Source organism: Oncorhynchus keta, chromosome 19 (assembly GCF_023373465.1).
Source record: "Oncorhynchus keta strain PuntledgeMale-10-30-2019 chromosome 19, Oket_V2, whole genome shotgun sequence".
In the NCBI taxonomy this organism is placed as follows: Eukaryota; Metazoa; Chordata; class Actinopteri; order Salmoniformes; family Salmonidae; genus Oncorhynchus; species Oncorhynchus keta.
In genome coordinates this window covers 72874476-72894129 of record NC_068439.1, presented here as the reverse complement: position 1 = coordinate 72894129, position 19654 = coordinate 72874476, and the positions used below count along the sequence as shown (strand labels likewise).

Below are 19654 nucleotides of genomic sequence, written 5' to 3'. Positions count from 1 at the left end.
GTGGGGTGGTGTGACAGGGAGTGCTTAGTGGGGTGGTGTGACAGGGAGTGCTTAGTAGAGTAGGGTGACAGGGAGTGCTTAGTGGGGTGGGGTGACAGGGAGTGCTTAGTGGGGTGGTGAGACAGGGAGTGCTTAGTGGGGTGGTGTGACAGGGAGTGCTTAGTGGGGTGGTGTGACAGGGAGTGCTTAGTGGGGTGGTGTGACAGGGAGTGCTTAGTGGGGTGGTGTGACAGGGAGTGCTTAGTGGGGTGGTGTGACAGGGAGTGCTTAGTGAGGTGGTGTGACAGGGAGTGCTTAGTAGAGTAGGATGACAGGGAGTGCTTTGTGGAGTAGGGTGACAGGGAGTGCTTAGTGGGGTGGTGTGACAGGGAGTGCTTAGTAGAGTAGGGTGACAGGGAGTGCTTAGTGGGGTAGTGTGACAGGGAGTGCTTAGTAGAGTAGGGTGACAGGAAGTGCTTAGTGAGGTGGTGTGACAGGGAGTGCTTAGTGGGGTGGTGTGACAGGGAGTGTTTAGTAGAGTAGGGTGACAGGGAGTGCTTAGTGGGGTGGTGTGACAGGGAGTGCTTAGTAGAGTAGGGTGACAGGGAGTGCTTAGTGAGGTGGTGTGACAGGGAGTGCTTAGTGGGGTGGTGTGACAGGGAGTGTTTAGTAGAGTAGGGTGACAGGGAGTGCTTAGTGGGGTGGTGTGACAGGGAGTGCTTAGTGGGGTGGTGTGACAGGGAGTGCTTAGTGGGGTGGTGTGACAGGGAGTGCTTAGTGGGGTGGTATGACAGGGAGTGCTTAGTGGGGTGTTGTGACAGGGAGTGCTTAGTGGGGTGGTGTGACAGGGAGTGCTTAGTAGAGTAGGGTGACAGGGAGTGCTTAGTGGGGTAGTGTGACAGGGAGTGCTTAGTAGAGTAGGGTGACAGGGAGTGCTTAGTGAGGTGGTGTGACAGGGAGTGCTTAGGGGGGTGGTGTGACAGGGAGTGTTTAGTAGAGTAGGGTGACAGGGAGTGCTTAGTGGGGTGGTGTGACAGGGAGTGCTTAGTGGGGTGGTGTGACAGGGAGTGCTTAGTGGGGTGGTGTGACAGGGAGTGCTTAGTGGGGTGGTGTGACAGGGAGTGCTTAGTGGGGTGGTGTGACAGGGAGTGCTTAGTGGGGTGGGGTGACAGGGAGTGCTTAGTGGGGTGGGGTGACAGGGAGTGCTTAGTAGAGTAGGGTGACAGGGAGTGCTTAGTGGGGTGGGGTGACAGGGAGTGCTTAGTGGGGTGGGGTGACAGGGAGTGCTTAGTGGGGTGGGGTGACAGGGAGTGCTTAGTGGGGTGGTGTGACAGGGAGTGCTTAGGGGGTGGTGTGACAGGGAGTGCTTAGTGGGGTGGTGTGACAGGGAGTGCTTAGTGGGGTGGGGTGACAGGGAGTGCTTAGTGGGGTGGGGTGACAGGGAGTGCTTAGTGGGGTGGGGTGACAGGGAGTGCTTAGTGGGGTGGGGTGACAGGGAGTGCTTAGTGGGGTGGGGTGACAGAGAGTGCTTAGTGGGGTAGTGTGACAGGGAGTGCTTAGTAGAGTAGGGTGACAGGGAGTGCTTAGTGGGGTGGGGTGACAGGGTGCAGAGGAAGTCATATGACAGGTCGTATTTCCACCCTGCTTTTTTTAAGGTAAAAAGATACATGTAATTTTAAACAAGGTTACTTTTAATAGCGACTAGCATCTGTCATATAATCTGAGCCTAGAGAAAAGTTGTCTTCAGGCCTGGAGGGAAGGCAAAGTCATTCAGCTACCAAAGAGTGGTAAAGTGACCTTTACTGGTTCTAACAGCAGGCCTATCAGCTTGGGTTAGGGTTAGCAAACTGTTGGAAAAAACTGTGTTAGACCAAATACAATACTATTTATACATAAACAAACTTACAGACTTTTAGCATGCTTATAGAGAAGGACACTTAACATGTACTGCAGTGACACAAATGACTGATGATTGGTTAAAATAAATATAGAATAATAAGATTGTGGGAGCTGTACTGTTAGATTTCAGTGTGAAAACGTGTTAAGGATTTTCAACTTCTGCCATATTATGGCTTCAGAGCTATCTAATAGAACTCAAAGGGTTTTCTTGAATAGAAGCTTCTTGTCAAACATGTTAAATGTGGCGTACTGCAGAGCAGCTCTCTCGGCCCTCTTCTCTTTTCTATTTTTACTATTGACCTGCCATTGGCATTAAACAAAGCATGTGTTCCAATGTATGGTGATGATTCAACCATATATGCATCAGCAACAGAGCTAATGAAGTCACTGAACCCTTTAAAGAATGCAGTCTGTTTTGGAATGGGTGGCCAGTAATAAACAGGTCCAGATCATCTAAAACTGGTAATGAATGTTGTGGCTGTTAAACAAGGTGAGACTAAACTACTTGGCGTTACCTTAGATTGTAAACTGTCATGGTCAAAACATATAAATTCAATGGTTGTAAAGAAGGGGAGAGGTCTGTCCGTAATAAAGAGATGCACACTCCAAAAAGCAAGTACCGCATGCTCTAGTTTAGTCTCATCTTGATTATTGCCCAGTTGTGTGGTCGAGTGCTGCAAGGACAGACCTAGTTAAGTTGCAGCTGGACCAGGAAAGATCGGCACGTCTTGCTCTTTTTTTTTTATAATCAAAGGGCTAATATAAATAAGATGCATGCCATTCTCTCGGCTTTGAATAGAGACCGACTGCATCACTTATTTTTAGAAAAGTGTAGAAAATTCCAAATGGTTTGCAGTCAACTTACGCAAAGCGCTGACACACACTTACCGCACCAGACATGCCACCAGGGGTCTTTTCACAGTTCCCAAAACAACAAATTCAAGAAACCATACAGTATTATATAGAGCCTTTATTGCATGGAACTCCCATTTCATATTGCTCAAATGAACAGCAAACCTGGTTTAAAAAAACAAAACTCACGACAACACATCTCCCCTATTTGACCTACATAGTTTGTGTGTATGTATTGATATGGAGGCTACGTGTAACATTTTTACATTTATGTAGTTCTGTCCCTGAGCGGTTGTCTATTAATGTTCTGTATCATGTGTTTCATGTTGTGTGGACCCGAGGAAGATCCCAATATAGAGCATTTCTCCTTCGCCAAGATAATCCATCCACCTAACAACTGTGACATATAAAGAAGCTGATTAAACAGCATGATCATTACACAGGTGCACATTGTGCTGGGGACAACAAAAGGCCACTAAAATTTACAGTTTTGTCACAACACCATGCCACAAATGTCTCAAGTTGAGGGAGCGTGCAATTGGCATGCAAAATGCAGGAACGTCAACCAGAGCGGTTGCCAGAGAATCTAATGTTAGTTTCTCTACCATCAGCCGCCTCCGTCATTTTAGAGAATTTGGCAGTATGTCCACCGGTTTCACAACCGCAGACCACGTGAATGGCATCGTGTGGTCGAGCGGTTTGCTGATGTCAATGTTGTGAAGAGTGCCCCATAGTGGTGGGGTTATGGTATGGGCAGGCATAAGCTATGGACAACGAACACAATTGGATTTTATCTATGGCAGTTTGGATGCAGAGACACCGTGACGAGATCCTGAGGGCCACTGCCGCAAGCAACTCATGTTTCAACATAATGCATGTCGCATGGATCTGTCCACAATTTCTGGAAGATTAAAAAAAATCTGTTCGTCAGTGGCCTGCATACTCAGACATGTTACCCATTGAGTATGTTTGGGGATTCTCTGGATCAAAGTGCACAACAGAGTGTTCCAGGTCAAGCCAATATTCAGCAACTTCGCACAGCCATTTAAGAGTTGGAACACTCCACAGGCCTCAATCAACAGCCTGATCAGCTCTATGCAAAGGAGATGACGTTCTGTTGCATGAGGGAAATGGTGGTCACAACAGATACGGACTGGTTTTCTGATCCACGACCTTAACTATGATAAGCAACAGATGCATATCTGTATTGCCAGTCATGGGAAATCCATAGATTAGGGCCTAATTTATATATTTAACATTGACTGATTTCCTTATACCTTCCACTTCATGATTGTGTCCCACTTGTTGTTGATTCTTCACAAAAAATACAGTTTTATATCTTTATGTTTGAAGCCTGAAATGTGGCAAAAGGTCGCAAAGTTCAAGGGGGCCGAATACTTTCGCAAGGCACTGTATGAACTGTAAGGCAGTAAAATGTTAGAAATATTGCGTTTATATTTTAATTCAGTATAATTGTTTTGTTTACTCAGGTGCACTTGATCTGATATTAGGTTTTGGTTAAAGAACTGAACATTAAGAATCAAAAATATGCAAAAGTAGAGAAAATTAGAGAGGGGCAAATATGTTCAGTATTTCAAGTTTAGCAGTGCATTCAGAAAGTGCTTGACATTTTCCAGATTGACTGACCTTCATGTCTTAAAGTAATGGTCTGTCATTTCTCTCATTTCTCTTAGCCCCACCTTGACTCTATCCACATTGTTATGTTACAGCCTTATTCTAAAATGGGTTAAAACATTTTCCCCCCTCATCAATATGTATTATAAAAAAAATGTATGTCATAAGTATTCAGACAATTTACTCAGCGATAACAGCCATGGTTATGATCTTGGCACCTGTATTTGGGGAGTTCATCCCATTCTTTTCTTTTCTGAAGATCCTCTCAAATTGTCAGATTGCAGGGCGCTCCCCATACACAGCTATTTTCAGGTCTCTGGAGATGTTTGATAGGTTCAAGTCCGGCCTCTGGCTGGGCCACTCAAGGACATGCAGAGACTTAGTTGTGTACTTAGTGTCACTGTCCTGTTGGAAGGTGAACCTTCGCCACAGTCAGATAACCTGCTCCAGAGTGCTCATCAAGGATCTCCCCAATTTCATGGTGTCCAATTGTTGTAGTAGCTACTTTCTTGTCTCATCGCTACAACTCCCGTACAGGCTCGGGAGAGACAAAGGTTGAAAGTCATGCGTCCTCCGATACACAACCTAGCCGCACTGCTTCTTAACACAGCGCGCATCCAACCCGGAAGCCAGCCGCACCAATGTCGGAGGAAACACCATGCAACTGGCAACCTTGGTTAGTGCGCACTGCGCCCAGCCCGCCACAGGAGTCGCTGGTGCGCGATGAGACAAGGACATCCCTACCGACCAAGCCCTCCCTAACCCGGATGACGCTAGGCCAAATTGTGCGTCGCCCCATGGACCTCCCGGTCGTGGCCGGTTACGACAGAGCCTGGGCGCGAACCCAGAGACTCTGAGGCACAGCTGGCACTGCAGTACAGCACCCTTAACCACTGCGACACCCGGGAGGCCCCCGATATGCTCACTCAACTATGGGACCTTATAGACCGGTGTGTGCCTTTCCAAAACATGACCAATCAATTGAATTTAACACAGGTGGACTCGAATCAAGTTGTAGAAACATCAAGGATGATAAATGGAAACAGGATGCACTCAATTGAGTCAAATAGCCTAGGGTCTGAATACTTTGCAAAAATACTGTGACATTGTGTAGATTTTTTACATTTTAAATTCATTGCACTGTATTTGCAAGCTTTTTATTTTTTACTAGGCAAGTCAGTTAAGAACAAATTCTTATTTTCAATGACGGCCTAGGAACTGCCTGTTCAGGGGCAGAACGACAGATTTTGTACCTTGTCAGCTCGGGGATTTGAACTTGCAACCTTTCGGTTACTAGTCCAATGCTCTAACCACTAGGCTACCCTGCCACTAGGCTAACAAGGAGAACAGTTGAATTGTTATAAACACAGCCTTCTGTCCATCTCCAACTGTTTGAACTGCATGCTAGCCTGTCCATTAATGAAAAGAAGTGATCTCATCTTTGACAGAGAAAACCTGCCCTAGAGCTATCATACATAGCTACTGGATCTCCGCCCAGTCAGTGCTGAGCAAATAAACCCTCCTCTTGCCTCATCTCTCCCATTAATGGAGTTTCTGTTTTTAAACAGGGTTAGCTGATTGAGTGAGGGAGGAGAAGAGCATAAACTGTGGTTTTGGAGTTTATTTGGTTTCCTAGGAACGCCGAGACTCCCATGAAGATAAAAAACAAACCCTCCTCCACAGTGAGTCAGGAAGTCTTTACTCCCAAAATGCAACTCCCAATCTGCTCCAAACTCTTGCAGATCCAATGCTTGAAACCAACCCATTTAGACTTTTATTGGAGAAAATGGAATATCAGCTTTCACTGAGAATGCAGATGACTTAGCCTCATAATTAAGTCCAACATTTAAGCAAAGACCTAGATAAAATGATTCATTACAATGACATTGTATGTGGCATAATTCATCTTTAACTGTTGGGCTTTAAAAGATGACACAATCTGAAAGATTTCCTGCTTTTCAAATGGTTTCTGAAGCTAGGTTTCCAGCCAATTGGCAGATTTACCATTCGAATATTCTATAACCCGCATAAAGAAAATATGCACATTTTCCCACCAGTGTTGTTTCCACAGATAAAAATCACTGCTTGATGACAACGCACAGTGCACTCTTTCATTTTAAGTTTTCAAGTACCCCAAAAATAACACTTTGCACACTCTTGGCATTCCCTCAACAAGCTTATTGAAAAATGCTCCAACAATCTTGGAGTTCCCACATATGCTGCGCACTTGTTGGCTGCTTTTCCATCAATCTGCGGTACAACTTAGCACAAACAATATCAATTGGGTTGATGTCAGGTGATTGTGGAGGCCAGGTCATCTGATGCAGCACTCCATCAGTCTCCTTGTTGGTCAAATAGCCCTTACACAGCCTGGAGGTGTGTTTTGGGTCACTATCCTGTTGAAAAACAAATGACAGTGGGACTAAGTGCAAACCAGGTGGGATGGCATATCGCTGCAGAATGCTGTGGTAGCCATGCTGGTTATGTGTGCCTTGAAATCTAAATAAATCACAGACAGTGTCACCAGCAAAGCACCGCACACACATCACACCTCCTCCATGCTTCACGGTGGGAACCACACATGCAGAGATATGTTCACCTACTCTGCGTCTCACAAAGACACAGTGGTTGGAACCAAAAATCACAAATTTGGACTCGTCAGACCAAACGACAGATTTCCACCAGTCTAATGTCCAATGCTCGTGTTTCTTGGCCCAAGCAAGTCCGTTGTTTTTATTGGTGTCCTTTAGTAGTGGTTTCTTTGCAGCAATTTGACCATGAAGGCCTGATTCACACAGTCTCCCCTGAACAGTTGATGTTGAGATGTGTCTGTTACTTGAACTCTGTGAAGCATTTATTTGGCCTACAATCTGAGGTGCAGTTAACTCTAATGAACTTATCCTCTGCAGCAGAGGTAACTCCGGGTCTTCCTTTCCTGTGGCGGTCCTCACGAGAGCCAGTTTCATCCTAGAGCTTGATGGTTTTTGCGACTGCACTTTCAAAGTGCTTGACATTTTCCGGATTGACTGATCTTCATGTCTTAAAGTAATGGTCTGTCATTTATCTTAGCCCTATTTTGTAAAAGACCCAAGTCCTTACTATGGCAGGAACAGATCAAATAAGCTATCTTCTGTATGCCACCCCTTTGTCGCAACACAACTGATTGGATCAAACGCATTAAGGAAAGAAATTCCACAAATGTACTTAACAAGGCACACCTGTTAATTGAAATGCATTACATTACCTCATGAAGCTGGTTGAGAGAATGCCAAGTGTGCGCAAAGGTGTAATCAAGACAAAGGGTTACTACTTTGAAGAATCTCAAATATAATTATATTTTTTTGGTTACTACATGATTCCATGTGTTATTTCATAGTTTTGATGTCTTCACTACTATTCTACAATGTAGAAAATAGTGAAAATATTAAAAGCCTGGAATGAGTAGGTGTCTGAACTTTTGACTGGTACTGTAACGTACATAAGTATTCAGAACCTTTGCTATGAGACTAGAAATTGAGCTCAGGTGCATCCTGTTTCTACGATCATCCTTGAGATGTATCTACAACTTGGAGTCCACGTGTAGTAAATTCAATTGATCAGACATGATTTGAAAAATACACACCTGTCTATATAAGTTCCCACGGTTGACAGTACATGTCAGAGCAAAAACCAAGCCATAAGGACAAAGGAATTGTCCCATAGAGCTTCGAGACAGGATTGTGTAGAGGCACAGATCTGAGGAAGGGTACCAAAACATTTCCGCAGAATTGAAGTCCGAGAACACAGTGGCCTCTATCAATCTTAAATGGAAGAAGTTTGGAACCACCAAGACTCTTCCTAGAACTGGCTGCACGGCCAAACTGAGCAATCGGGGGAGAAGGGCCTTTGTCAGGGAGGAAAACCAAGAACCTAATGGTCACTAACAGAGCTCCAGAGTTCCTCTGTGTAGATGAACCTTCCAGAAGTACAACCATCTCTGCAGCACTCCACCAATCAGGCCTTTATGGTAGAGTGGCCAGACAGATGCCACTCCTCAGTAAAAAAGGCACACGACAGCCCACTGGGAGTTTGCCAAAAGGCACCTAAAGGACTCTCCGACCATGGGAAACTAGATTCCCTGTTCCGATGAAAACAAGATTGAACTCTTTGGCCTGAAGGCCAAGCGTCACGTCTGGAGGAAACCTGGCACCATCTCTACAGTGAAGCATGGTGGTGGCAGCATCATGCTGTGGGGATGTTCTTCAGCGGTAGGGACTGGGAGACTAGTAAGGATCGAGAGAAAGATGAACAGAGAAAAGTACAGAGGTCCTTGATAAAAACCTGCTCCAGAGCGCTCAGGACCTCAGACTGGGGCGAAGGTTCACCTTCCAACAGGACAACGACCCAAAGCACACAGCAAAGACAATGCAGGAGTGGCTTCGGGAGAAGTCTCTAAATGTCCTTGAGTAGCCCAGCCAGAGCCCAGACTTGAACCCGATCAAACATATCTGGAGAGACCAGAAAATAGCTGTGCAGCGTTGCTCCCCATCCAACCTGACAGAGCTTCAGAGGATCTGCAGAGAAGAAAATGGGAGAAATGCAACAAAACCAGGTGTGCCAAGCTTGTAGCACCATACCCAATAAGACTTGAAGCTATAGTCATCGCAGCCAACGGTGCTTCAACAAAGTACTGAGTAAAGGGTCTGAATACTTGTGTAAATGTGATAACATTTAAAAAAAAAAAATTAGCACAAAAAAAATCTAAAGAACTGTTTTTGCTTTGTCATTATGGGGCATTGTGTGTAGATTGATGAGGAAAACAAACAATTTATTCAATTTTAGAATAAGGGTGTAACGTAACAATTTGGTGGGTGTTTATATTTATCCTGTCTCACACGTACAAGTGTGTATTATACGCATGTGAAACAAATCATTTTTTATTTTATTTTGCATATCCCAACTCCCCCAACGAAACACCGTCGAACGGTGGGACCATGACCAGGGTCAGCCATGATCAGTCGCTAGCCTGGAGCAATTAGGGTTAAATGACTTGCTCAAGGATACAGATATATATAGATAGATATATATATATATATATATATTTTACATTGTCGGTTTGGATATTCTAACAGTCAACATTTTGGTTACTGGCTCAACGCTATAACTGCTAGGCAACCTGCCACATTTCCGCAGCCCTCAGTGGCAGTGCTGTTGGGCTGAAATACAAACTCAGTATTGTGGTTTTCAGTGTCAGCATTGAAGCTTTCTCAACAGTCTAAGAATGCCGACCATAATGGAGAGAAGAGGGAGGAGGATGACAAGTTGGATGGCTGATGGGAATACCACCCGTGTGATATATACAGTGCCGTCAGGAAGTATTTATACCGACCTATTTCACAACCAGAATTTAAAATTTATTAAATTGTTTTCTCCCCCCCACCCAGCTACACACAATACTCCATAATGACAACGTTATTGTGGAACATTTGCCTATTATTATTTTTTTAATTCTTCAAGCTCTGTCAAATTGATTGTTGATCATTGCTAGACAAGCATTTTCAGGTCTGGCCATGGATTCAAGTAGATTTAAGTCCAAACTGTAGCTCGGCCACTCAGGAACATTCCGACTTCTTGGTAAGCAACTCCAGTGTAGATTTGGCATTTTGTTTTAAGTTATAGTCCTGCTTTAAGGTGAATTCATCTCCCAGTGTCTGGGATTTTGCCTGTGCTTAGCTCAAATCGGTTTCATTTTTATCCTTTAAAACTCCCTGGTCCTTAACGATTACAAGCACACCCATAACATGATGCAGCCACCACTATACTTGAAAATATGGAGAGTGGTCCTCAGTAATGAGTTGTATCGATTTGCCACAAACATAACACTTCATATTCTGGACAAAAAGTAACATTTTTTGCAGTATTACTTTAATGAGTAATACTGTATCTTTGCAGTGACTGGGTGTATTGAGACACCATCCAAAGTATAATTAATTACTTCACCATGCTCAAAGGGATATTCAATGTCTGCTTTTTATTTTTACCTAGGTGCCCTTCTTTGCAAAGCATTGGAAGAACTCCCTGGTCTTTGTGGTTGAACCTGTGTTTGAAATTCACTGCTCGATTGAGGGACCTTACAGATAAAGTTGTGTGTGGGGAAAAACACATTGAGGATTGATTATAAAAAACGTTTGCCATGTTTCTGTCGATATTATGGATCTAATTTGGAATATTTTTCGGCGTTGTCGTGACCGCAGTTTCCAGTGGATTTCTCAATCAAACGTGAAGTACAAACGGAGGTATTTCAGTTATAATAATAATAATAATAATAATAATAATCTTTATGGGACAAAATGAACATTTGCTGTCTAGCTGGGAGTCTTGTGAGTGAAAACATCCAAAGCTCATCAAAGGTAAACAATTTAATTTGATTGCTTTTCTGATTTGTGACCAAGTTGCCTGCTGCTAGCTAGGAATAATGCTATGCTAGGCTATCGATAAACTTACACAAATGCTTGTCTTGCTTTGGCTGTAAAGCATAATTTCAAAATCTGAGATGACAGGGTAATTAACAAAAGGCTAAGCTGTGTTTCAATCTATTTCACTTGTGATTTCATGAATATGAATATTTTCTAGTAATATTTTTTGTCCGTTGCGTTATGCTAAGTGTCAGTTGATGACAATTCTCCCGGATCCGGGAGAGGGAGTTCCAAGTTAACTCAAGACATTTCATTGGTTATTTTTAAATTAGTAAAAATAAATTCCACTGACATTACAGTGACAAACTCAATTTAATCCATTTAAAATTTCAGCCTATAAGACAATTTTTAAAAAATCAAGGAAGGGGTGTGAATATTTTGAAGGCACTGTAGGCTATTGAAAATGTGTGGTTGGGAGAGTGGTAAAAATATACAGGTCCAGATCTTAGACACACTGCACCACAACGTATAATTTCAAAATTATATATAAAATTGCTACCGCCCTCACTTTTCTCCCAAACACAGTACTTTCCCGAAATTCTCCTTTAACCAGGCGTAGATAAGTGACAGTAATTATGTTGACAAGGACTTGAGTGGCTGCAGCAATGAGTCACGCAAGATACTACGACTCATGGCAGCTTTAGCAGTCATTTACCTGTTCCTTAAAGTAACAGACCTGTAAGTAACTACTGACCTTGTGTAAACATTTGTCATATGTGGAGGATGGGGCATGAAGAAGTCAGGAAAACCCCCGTTGTGCATAGGCAGTCCGGTCACAGACTCCAACAAGGACAAGGTACTATCCCAGCAGTTCAGCAAGCTCTTAGCTTACCTGCCTTGGTACAGGGGTAACCTCATCTGCAATATGCTCATCAAGGTCCCATTACACAAGTTGCAAAAACAAGCCCAGGTGTTCTAGAAGCAGACGTCTATGTATTATTTATCAGCAGGCCATGTTCATTACTTTGTAAAGATTTTGCTCTGAGAGAGCAACGTGGCTCCCAGACACCCAATTGAAAGGAGGGAACGAGTAGAGGTCGATCGATTATGATTTCAACACGATACGATTATTGGAGGACAAAAAAAGCCAATACCGATTAAATCGGCCGATTTTTAAAATGTATTTGTAATAATGACAATTACAGAAATACTGAATGAACACTTATTTTAACTTAATATAATACATCAATAAAATCAATTTAGACTCAAATAAATAATGAAACATGTTCAATTTGTTTTAAATAATGCAAAAACAAAGTGTTGGAGAAGAAAGTAAAAGTGCAATATGTAACATGTAAGAAAGCTAACTTTTAAGTTCCTTGTTCAGAACATGAGAACATATGAAAGCTGGTGGTTCCTTTCAACACGAGTCTTCAATATTCCCAGGTAAGAAGTTTTAGGTTGTAGTTATTATCGGAATATTTCTCTCTATACCATTTGTATTTCATTAACCTTTGACTATTGGATGTTCTTATAGGCACTTTAGTATTGCCAGTGTAACAGTATAGCTTCCGTACCTCTCCTCGCCCCTACCTGGGCTCGAACCAGGAACACAACGACAACAGCCACCCTCGAAGCAGCGTTACCCATGCAGAGCAAGGGGAATAACTACTCCCAAGTCTCAGAGCGAGTGACGTTTGAATCGCTATTAGAGCGCACCCCGCTAACTAGCTAGCCATTTCACATCGGTTACACCAGCCTAATCTCGGGGGTTGATAGGCTTGAAGTCATAAACAGCTGAGCTGCTGGCAAAACGCACAAAAGTGCTGTTTGAATGAATGCTTATGAGCCTCCGGGTGCCTACCATCGCTCAGCCAGACTGCTCTATCAAATCATAGACTTAATTATAACATAACACACAGAAATGCGAGCCTTAGGTCATTAATATGGTCGAATCCGGAAACTATCATCTCGAAAACAAGACGTTTATTCTTTCAGTGAAATAAGGAACCGTTCCGTATTTTATCTAACGGGTGGCATCCATAAGTCTAAATATTCCTGTTACAATGCACAACCTTCAATGTTATGTCATAATTTCGTAAAATTCTGGCAAATTAGTTTGCAATGAGCCAGGCGGCCCAAACTGTTGAATATACCGACTGCGTGCAATGAACACAAGAGAAGTGACAATTTCGCCTGGTTAATATTGCCTGCTAACCTGGATTTCATTTTCGCTAAATACGCAGGTTTAAAAATATATACTTCTGTGTATTGATTTTAAGAAAGGCATTGGTGTTTATGGTTAGGTACACGTTGTAGCAACGACAGTACTTTTTCGCGAATGCACACTGCATCGATTATATGCAACGCAGGACACGCTAGATAAACTAGTAATATCGTCAACCATGTGTAGTTCCAACTAGTGATTATGATTGATTAAGTTTAATTCTAGATAGCAACTTACTGTGGCTTCTTACTGCATTCGCGCAACAGGCGGGCTCCTCGTGAGGCAGGTGGTTAGAGCGCTGGACTAGTTAACCGCAAGGTTGCAAGATGGAATCCCTGAGCTGACAAGGTAAAAATCTGTCGTTCTGCCCCTAAAGAAGGCAGTTAGCCAAAAACAAAAATACTGCCCCCAAAGGTTAAAGAAACGTACCCATTTGAAACAGCCTATTTCTCAGCCCCAGGAACTAGAATATGCATATAATTGTCAGATTAGGATAGAAAACACTAAAGTTTCCAAAACTGTAAAAATATTGTCTGTGAGTATAACAGAACTGATATTGCTGGCGAAAGCCTGAGGAAAATCCAATCAGGAAGTGCCTCTTATTTTGAAACCTCTTTGTTCCTATGCATGCCTATCCTCCATTTGAAAGGGATATCAACCAGATTCCTTTTTCTATGGCTTCCCAAAGGTGTCAGTCTTGACAGTTTCAGGCTTTTATTTTGAAAAATGAGCGTAAGTGGATAGGTGGGGGCTCCGAGTGAGTTTTGTACAACTGAGTAAAGCAGCCATGGTTTCTCCCGCTGTTATTGAAAGACCTACACACTCGGTTGATATATTATCGAATATATATTTTTAAAACAACATGAGGATTGATTATAAAAAACGTTTGACATGTTTGTGGACTTTATGGATATTATTTGGAATATATGTCTGTGTTGTTGTGACCGCTCTTTCTTGTGGATTTCTGACATAATGCAACAAACAAACGGAGGTATTTTGGGTAAAAAAATTATCTTTATGGAACAAAAGGAACATTTGTTGTGTAACTGGGAGTCTCGTGAGTGAAAACATCCGAAGATCAAAGGTAAACGATTAATTTGATTGCTTTTCTGATTTGTGACCTAGCCCACCGTTCCTAGGCCATCATTGAAAATAAGAATGTGTTAACCGACTTGCCTAGTTAAATAAAGATTAAATAAAAGGTGTAACAAAAAAAATACAAATTATATATCTTTTTTAATCGGCGTCCAAAATGACCGTTTTTTTTGAAAACTTGAAATGGGCCCTAATTCAAATCGGCCATTCCGATTAATCGGTCGACCTCTAGTAAAGAGTGCCGAGGGGAAAAACACACCTACAGTGCCATCAGAAAGTATTCAGCCCCTTTGATTCCCCCCCCACATTGTTACGTTACAGCCTTATTCTAAAATGTATTAAATTGTTTTGTTCATCAATCTACACACAAAAATAATGAAGCAAAAATAGGTTTGGAAATGTTTGCACATAATAAAAAATTCATTCAACAGCTTACAGACGGTAGGCAATTAAGGTCACAGTTATGAAAAATTAGGACACTAAAAAGAGGCCTTTCTACTGACTCTGAAAAACACCAAAAGAAAGATGCCCAGGGTCCCTGCTCATCTGCGTGAACGTGCCTTAGGCATGCTGCAAGGAGGCATGAGGACTGCAGATGTGACCAGGGCAATAAATTGCAGTGTCCGTTCTGTGAGACGCTTAAGACAGCGCTACAGGGAGACAGGACGGACAGCGGATCGTCCTCGCAGTGGCAGACCACGTGTAACACCTGCACAGGATAGGTACATCTGAACATTACACCTGCATGCGGGACAGGATGGCAACAACTTCCCGAGTTACAACAGGAACGCACAATCCCTTCATCAGTGCTCAGACTGTCCGTAATAGGCTGAGAGAGGCTGGACTGAGGGCTTGTAGGCCTGTTGTAAGGCAGGCCCTCACCAGACATCACCCGCAACATCGCCTATGGGCACAAACCCACAGTCGATGGATCAGACAGGACTGGCAAAAAGTGCTCATCACTGACAGGTTGCGATTTTGTCTCACCAGGGGTGATGGTCTGATTCGCGTTTATCATCGAAGTGCTGTGGGGGCTGTGCTTTGGCAAAGTGGGTGGGGTTATATCCTTCCTGTTTGGCCCTGTCCGGGGGTGTCCTGATGGGGCCAGTGTCTCCTGACCCCTCCTGTCTCAGACTCCAGTATTTATGCTGCAGTAGTTTGTGTCGGGGGGCTAGGGTCAGTTTGTTATATCTGGAGTACTTCTCCTGTCCTATTCGGTGTCCTGTGTGAATCTAAGTGTGCGTTCTCTAATTCTCTCCTTTCTTTCTCTCGGAGGACCTGAGCCCTAGGACCATGCCCCAGGACTACCTGACATGATGGCTCCTTGCTGTCCCCAGTCCACCTGGCCATGCTGCTGCTCCAGTTTCAACTGACCTGAGCCCTAGGACCATGCCCCAGGACTACCTGACATGACTCCTTGCTGTCCCCAGTCCACCTGGCCATGCTGCTACTCCAGTTTCAACTGTTCTGCCTTACTATTATTTGACCATGCTGGTCATTTATGAACATTTGAACATCTTGGCCATGTTCTGTTATAATCTCCACCCGGCACAGCCAGAAGAGGAGTGGCCACCCCACATAGCCTGGTTCCCCTCTAGGTTTCTTCCTAGGTTTTGGCCTTTCTAGGGAGTTTTTCCTAGCCACCGTGCTTCTATACCTGCATTGCTTGCTGTTTTGGGTTTTAGGCTGGGTTTCTGTACAGCACTTTGAGATATCAGCTGATGTACGAAGGGCTATATAAATAAAATTTGATTGATTGATTGATCAAAGGAATGAGCGTTACACCAAGGCCTGTACTCTGGAGCGGGATCGATTTGGAGGTGGAGGGTCCGTCATGGTCTGGGGCAATGTGTCGCAACATCATTGGACTGAGATTGTTGTCATTGCAGGCAATCTCAATGCTGTGCGTTACAGGGAAGACATCCCCCTCCCTCATGTAGTACCCTTCCTGCAGGCTCATCCTGACATGACCTTCCTGCATGACAACACCACCAGCCATACTGCTCGTGATTTCCTGCAAGACAGGAATGTCAGTTTTCTGCCTTGGCCAGCGAAGAGTCCCGTTGAGCACGTCTGGGACCTGTTGGATCGGAGGGTGAGGGCTAGGGCCATTCCCCCCAGAAATGTCCGGGAACTTGCAGGGGCCTTGGTGGAAGAGTGGGGTAACATCTCACAGCAAGAACTGGCAAATATGGTGCAGTCCATGAGGAGGAGATACACTGCATCATTTAATGCAGCTGGTGGCCACACCAGATACAGACTGTTACTTTTGACCTCCCCTTTGTTCAGGGACACATTATTTTATTTCTGTTAGTCACAGGGCTGTGGAACTTGTTCAGTTTATGTCTCGGTTGTTGAATCTTGTTATGTTCATACAAATATTTACACATGTTACGTTTGCTGAAAATAAATGCAATTGACAGTGAGGACGTTTCTTTTTTTGCTTTGTTTAAATTAGATCTTTATTTCCTTTTCAGGACATTGGCAAAAATGTTTTAAAAAAAACATGTTTTCACTTTGTCATTAATGGGTAGTGTGTCCATTTTGAATTCAGTGGAATAAGTCAAAGGGTATGAATACTTTCTGAAGTCACTGTAGGTTAAACATTTACAAGTAGGTGTACATGACAAATACAAGGGGGATGACCTGTTCAACATGAACTTCCTAGTTCCTACAGACAGTAGATATTAGTTTTGCACTTGAGATACAACCATCCTGAAAGGGGATCAGGTAATCATTGAAAAAGGTTGTTGCCTTCAATAACTTGATTACAATGATCCCACAACACCAGTCTGAACCATGTAGGCTAATGACCAATAGTGCGTGTCCACCATAGCCCTTGCATTCATAGCTATCCCAAGTTTCAAACAACTCTGAGCCAAGGAAAAGCATGTTGTGTGGCAGCTTACCTGTATAGCCTGCAACCCAGCCCCACAGTGACACCATTGCCAACATCCATTTGAACATTATTCCTTCAATGTGCCAGAAATAGTGACTGTCCATTATTCTCAGAGGTTGAAGAAGAATGCAGTAAAGGCAATACGAAGGGATTGCTACACAGTTATTGATGAACACAAAGATGAAACGAAGGAAGGCGTTCAAGAGTACCCAGCCCAGTTTGCGGGCGCCTTCTAGAAGCTGTGCCATACTGATACACACTCCTGTAGGAAGAGGGAGAAAACCAGTAAGCTAGCTAGTAAATACATTTCAGACTGGTGCATTTCTAATGTGTGTAAAAACTTGACATTGACAAGTAAACATGGCTAGCTAAGACTATCACACTGTAAGCTAGCTAATAAATGTAGTTGGCTACAAATATTGTTTGGTCGTTATAAATTGGAGAGCACACAAGCTAGGTACAGTAACATTTAGACACCTGAAAAGGGAAGCAGTCTTTCTAGAGGCTACAGTGAAATGCTTACTTACACGCCCTGAAACAACAATGCAGTAAAGAAAAATAAACAAGTGCTAAGGAAGTATTCACTAAAATAAACTGATTTAAAAAAAAATTATATATATATATATATGATTAAAGATCAACAATAAAATAACATCAGCGAGGCTGTATAGGGGAGGCGTCAATGCAAATAGTCCGGGTAGTTAATTGATTAGATGTTCAGTAGTCTTACTGCTTGAAGCTGTTTAGAAGCCTCTTGGAACTAGACTCGGCACTCTGGTACTGCTTGCCGTGTGGTAGCAGAGAGGACAGTCTATGACTGGGGTGACGGGAGACTGACCATTTTTAGGGCCTTCCTCTGACACCGCCTGGTATAGAGGTCCTGTATGGCAGGAAGCTTGGCCCCAGTGATGTATTGGGCCGTACGCACTATCCTCTGAATTCATGTACCAGCAATCGGTTTTATAGCTACACATGATTCTACGTTACATAGTTAATATTATTGAGCAGGACTCAGGGCGGATACCGCCGGGTTCAAATCACATCACTAGTCCAAATCTTGGGAGACCAGCCAAAAGTGTTCTTTGCATTGAATGAATGAACCTACAACACAGTTTTCTGCGTCCAGTGGTTTCCGTAACTAGCTAGTTAGCTATTGAGATATACATACTATTATTAATAACAAAGTAATTAGTAATTACATTAACGATAGCTAACTGTGTTGGAATCTTTACCCAGGAAAGAAAGTCAACCAGTTCGTTAGCTAATTTTTGCCCAGGTGCTCTGACTGAAGCAAGCGGCAAAACTTGTCCACAAAAACTACTTAGCCAGCTAGTAACGTTAGACCAGTAGTTTATTTAACTAACTAGTTATAGGTACAACGGTTGTTACAAAGCTGCATGGATAAGCGTGTTTCGGCTAATGTTACCTGGCTAGCTAACTAATAAACCAACGCCGCCGTGACTCAACATGCTATGTCATTGGTTTTAATCATGTCTTACTAGTTAACATTAGCTAGTAAATCAAATCACGGTCAGAGGTTTGTCAGCTAGTTAGCTAAACATCCATGTTCTTATCATACTCACCCAATCTTACTATCACTCCGTCCAAATGCCGGACGATAAAACAAGCCAGCTAACGTTAGAGATAGCTGGCTTAAAATGGATGAACACCAAGTCACATGTATTTAGTTAACATGTTAGATCCTTCAACGTTGAGTAATACATCATCCTGTCTATGTGCCGTTCAGACTCCGGTCACGGATAGCTCGCCGCTATCCATGTATTGTAACGTCTTCTTTAGCGTTGCTGGGTTGTTCTCAATCAATGGCACTCGAATAATTCCATCGATGCAACATCAGTTAGCTAACTAACGTTAGTAGATCGCAAGCAGGATAGCCAGGCATCAGCTATATCCCTTGCGTCTCTTTTAATCCAAATGCAACAATCCCTTGATGAAAGAGCCATATAACACGCCTTTATTGTTTTAATGCAAAGGCGGCCGCGTTTCAGTTCGTACATCGGGTGATGTTGAATAGATTCTGCCGTCTGCTCCTCTAGCTTGTAAAATCCGTTCGATTATATCTAGCTATTCTGCAGCGGCCACCAGAGGAGAATCTCTGTCGTTCTTCTTCTTCGGGAATTATGTTGGCGGATCGCATCCAATTTAAACTGCATCCCCCTGCCACCTACTGTACTGGAGTGTGAGGCCATTCACGGCCAAAATACATTTATTTGTGTTAAGGTACAATACAATTTGAGAAAGGGAAAAATTCCATTGGCAACTATTATCCATTTAAAATTAAACAATATTTATATAACAAAGAAACACCCCATTCCACAATTTATCTCCTCTAATCCTTCTCCAGACCTAAGGTCTGGGAGGACAGAACACTACCAATCAACACCCTCTGCAACTGTACTGCAGTAAAACCTCACAATCCCAAGTATTTGCCGCTGCCACCATAACCTCTATTTTCTGTGACTTTCGATCCATTTCTGCCGTGCAATTGACAACCATAGCTATGAATGCCAAGAAACCTACCTTACTGAAGCACATATTCTTCCCATCACTCTCTGCCTACTCACAGGAATCATCTCAGGATCCCTCACCCTGTAACCATCTACCTCCCTCTTCATTGCTTCAGCATACAACACTTTCTGTTACTCTGACAAC

At 43.2% G+C, this 19654-nt stretch overlaps 1 protein-coding gene across 1 annotated transcript in view; it reads right to left on the bottom strand.

The window, feature by feature from the left end:
* lpgat1 (lysophosphatidylglycerol acyltransferase 1) overlaps positions 1-19128 on the bottom strand; it is a 69586-nt gene extending 50458 nt beyond the window's left edge. The window contains exons 1-2 of the mRNA XM_035794557.2: positions 18565-19128; positions 16992-17243 (exon numbers count right to left, since the gene is read on the bottom strand). Of these exons, the coding sequence (XP_035650450.1) occupies positions 16992-17229 (238 nt within the window). The 5' untranslated portion in view covers positions 17230-17243; positions 18565-19128. The remainder of the gene's footprint in view (positions 1-16991; positions 17244-18564) is intronic.
* Between the last annotated feature and the right edge of the window lie 526 nt (positions 19129-19654).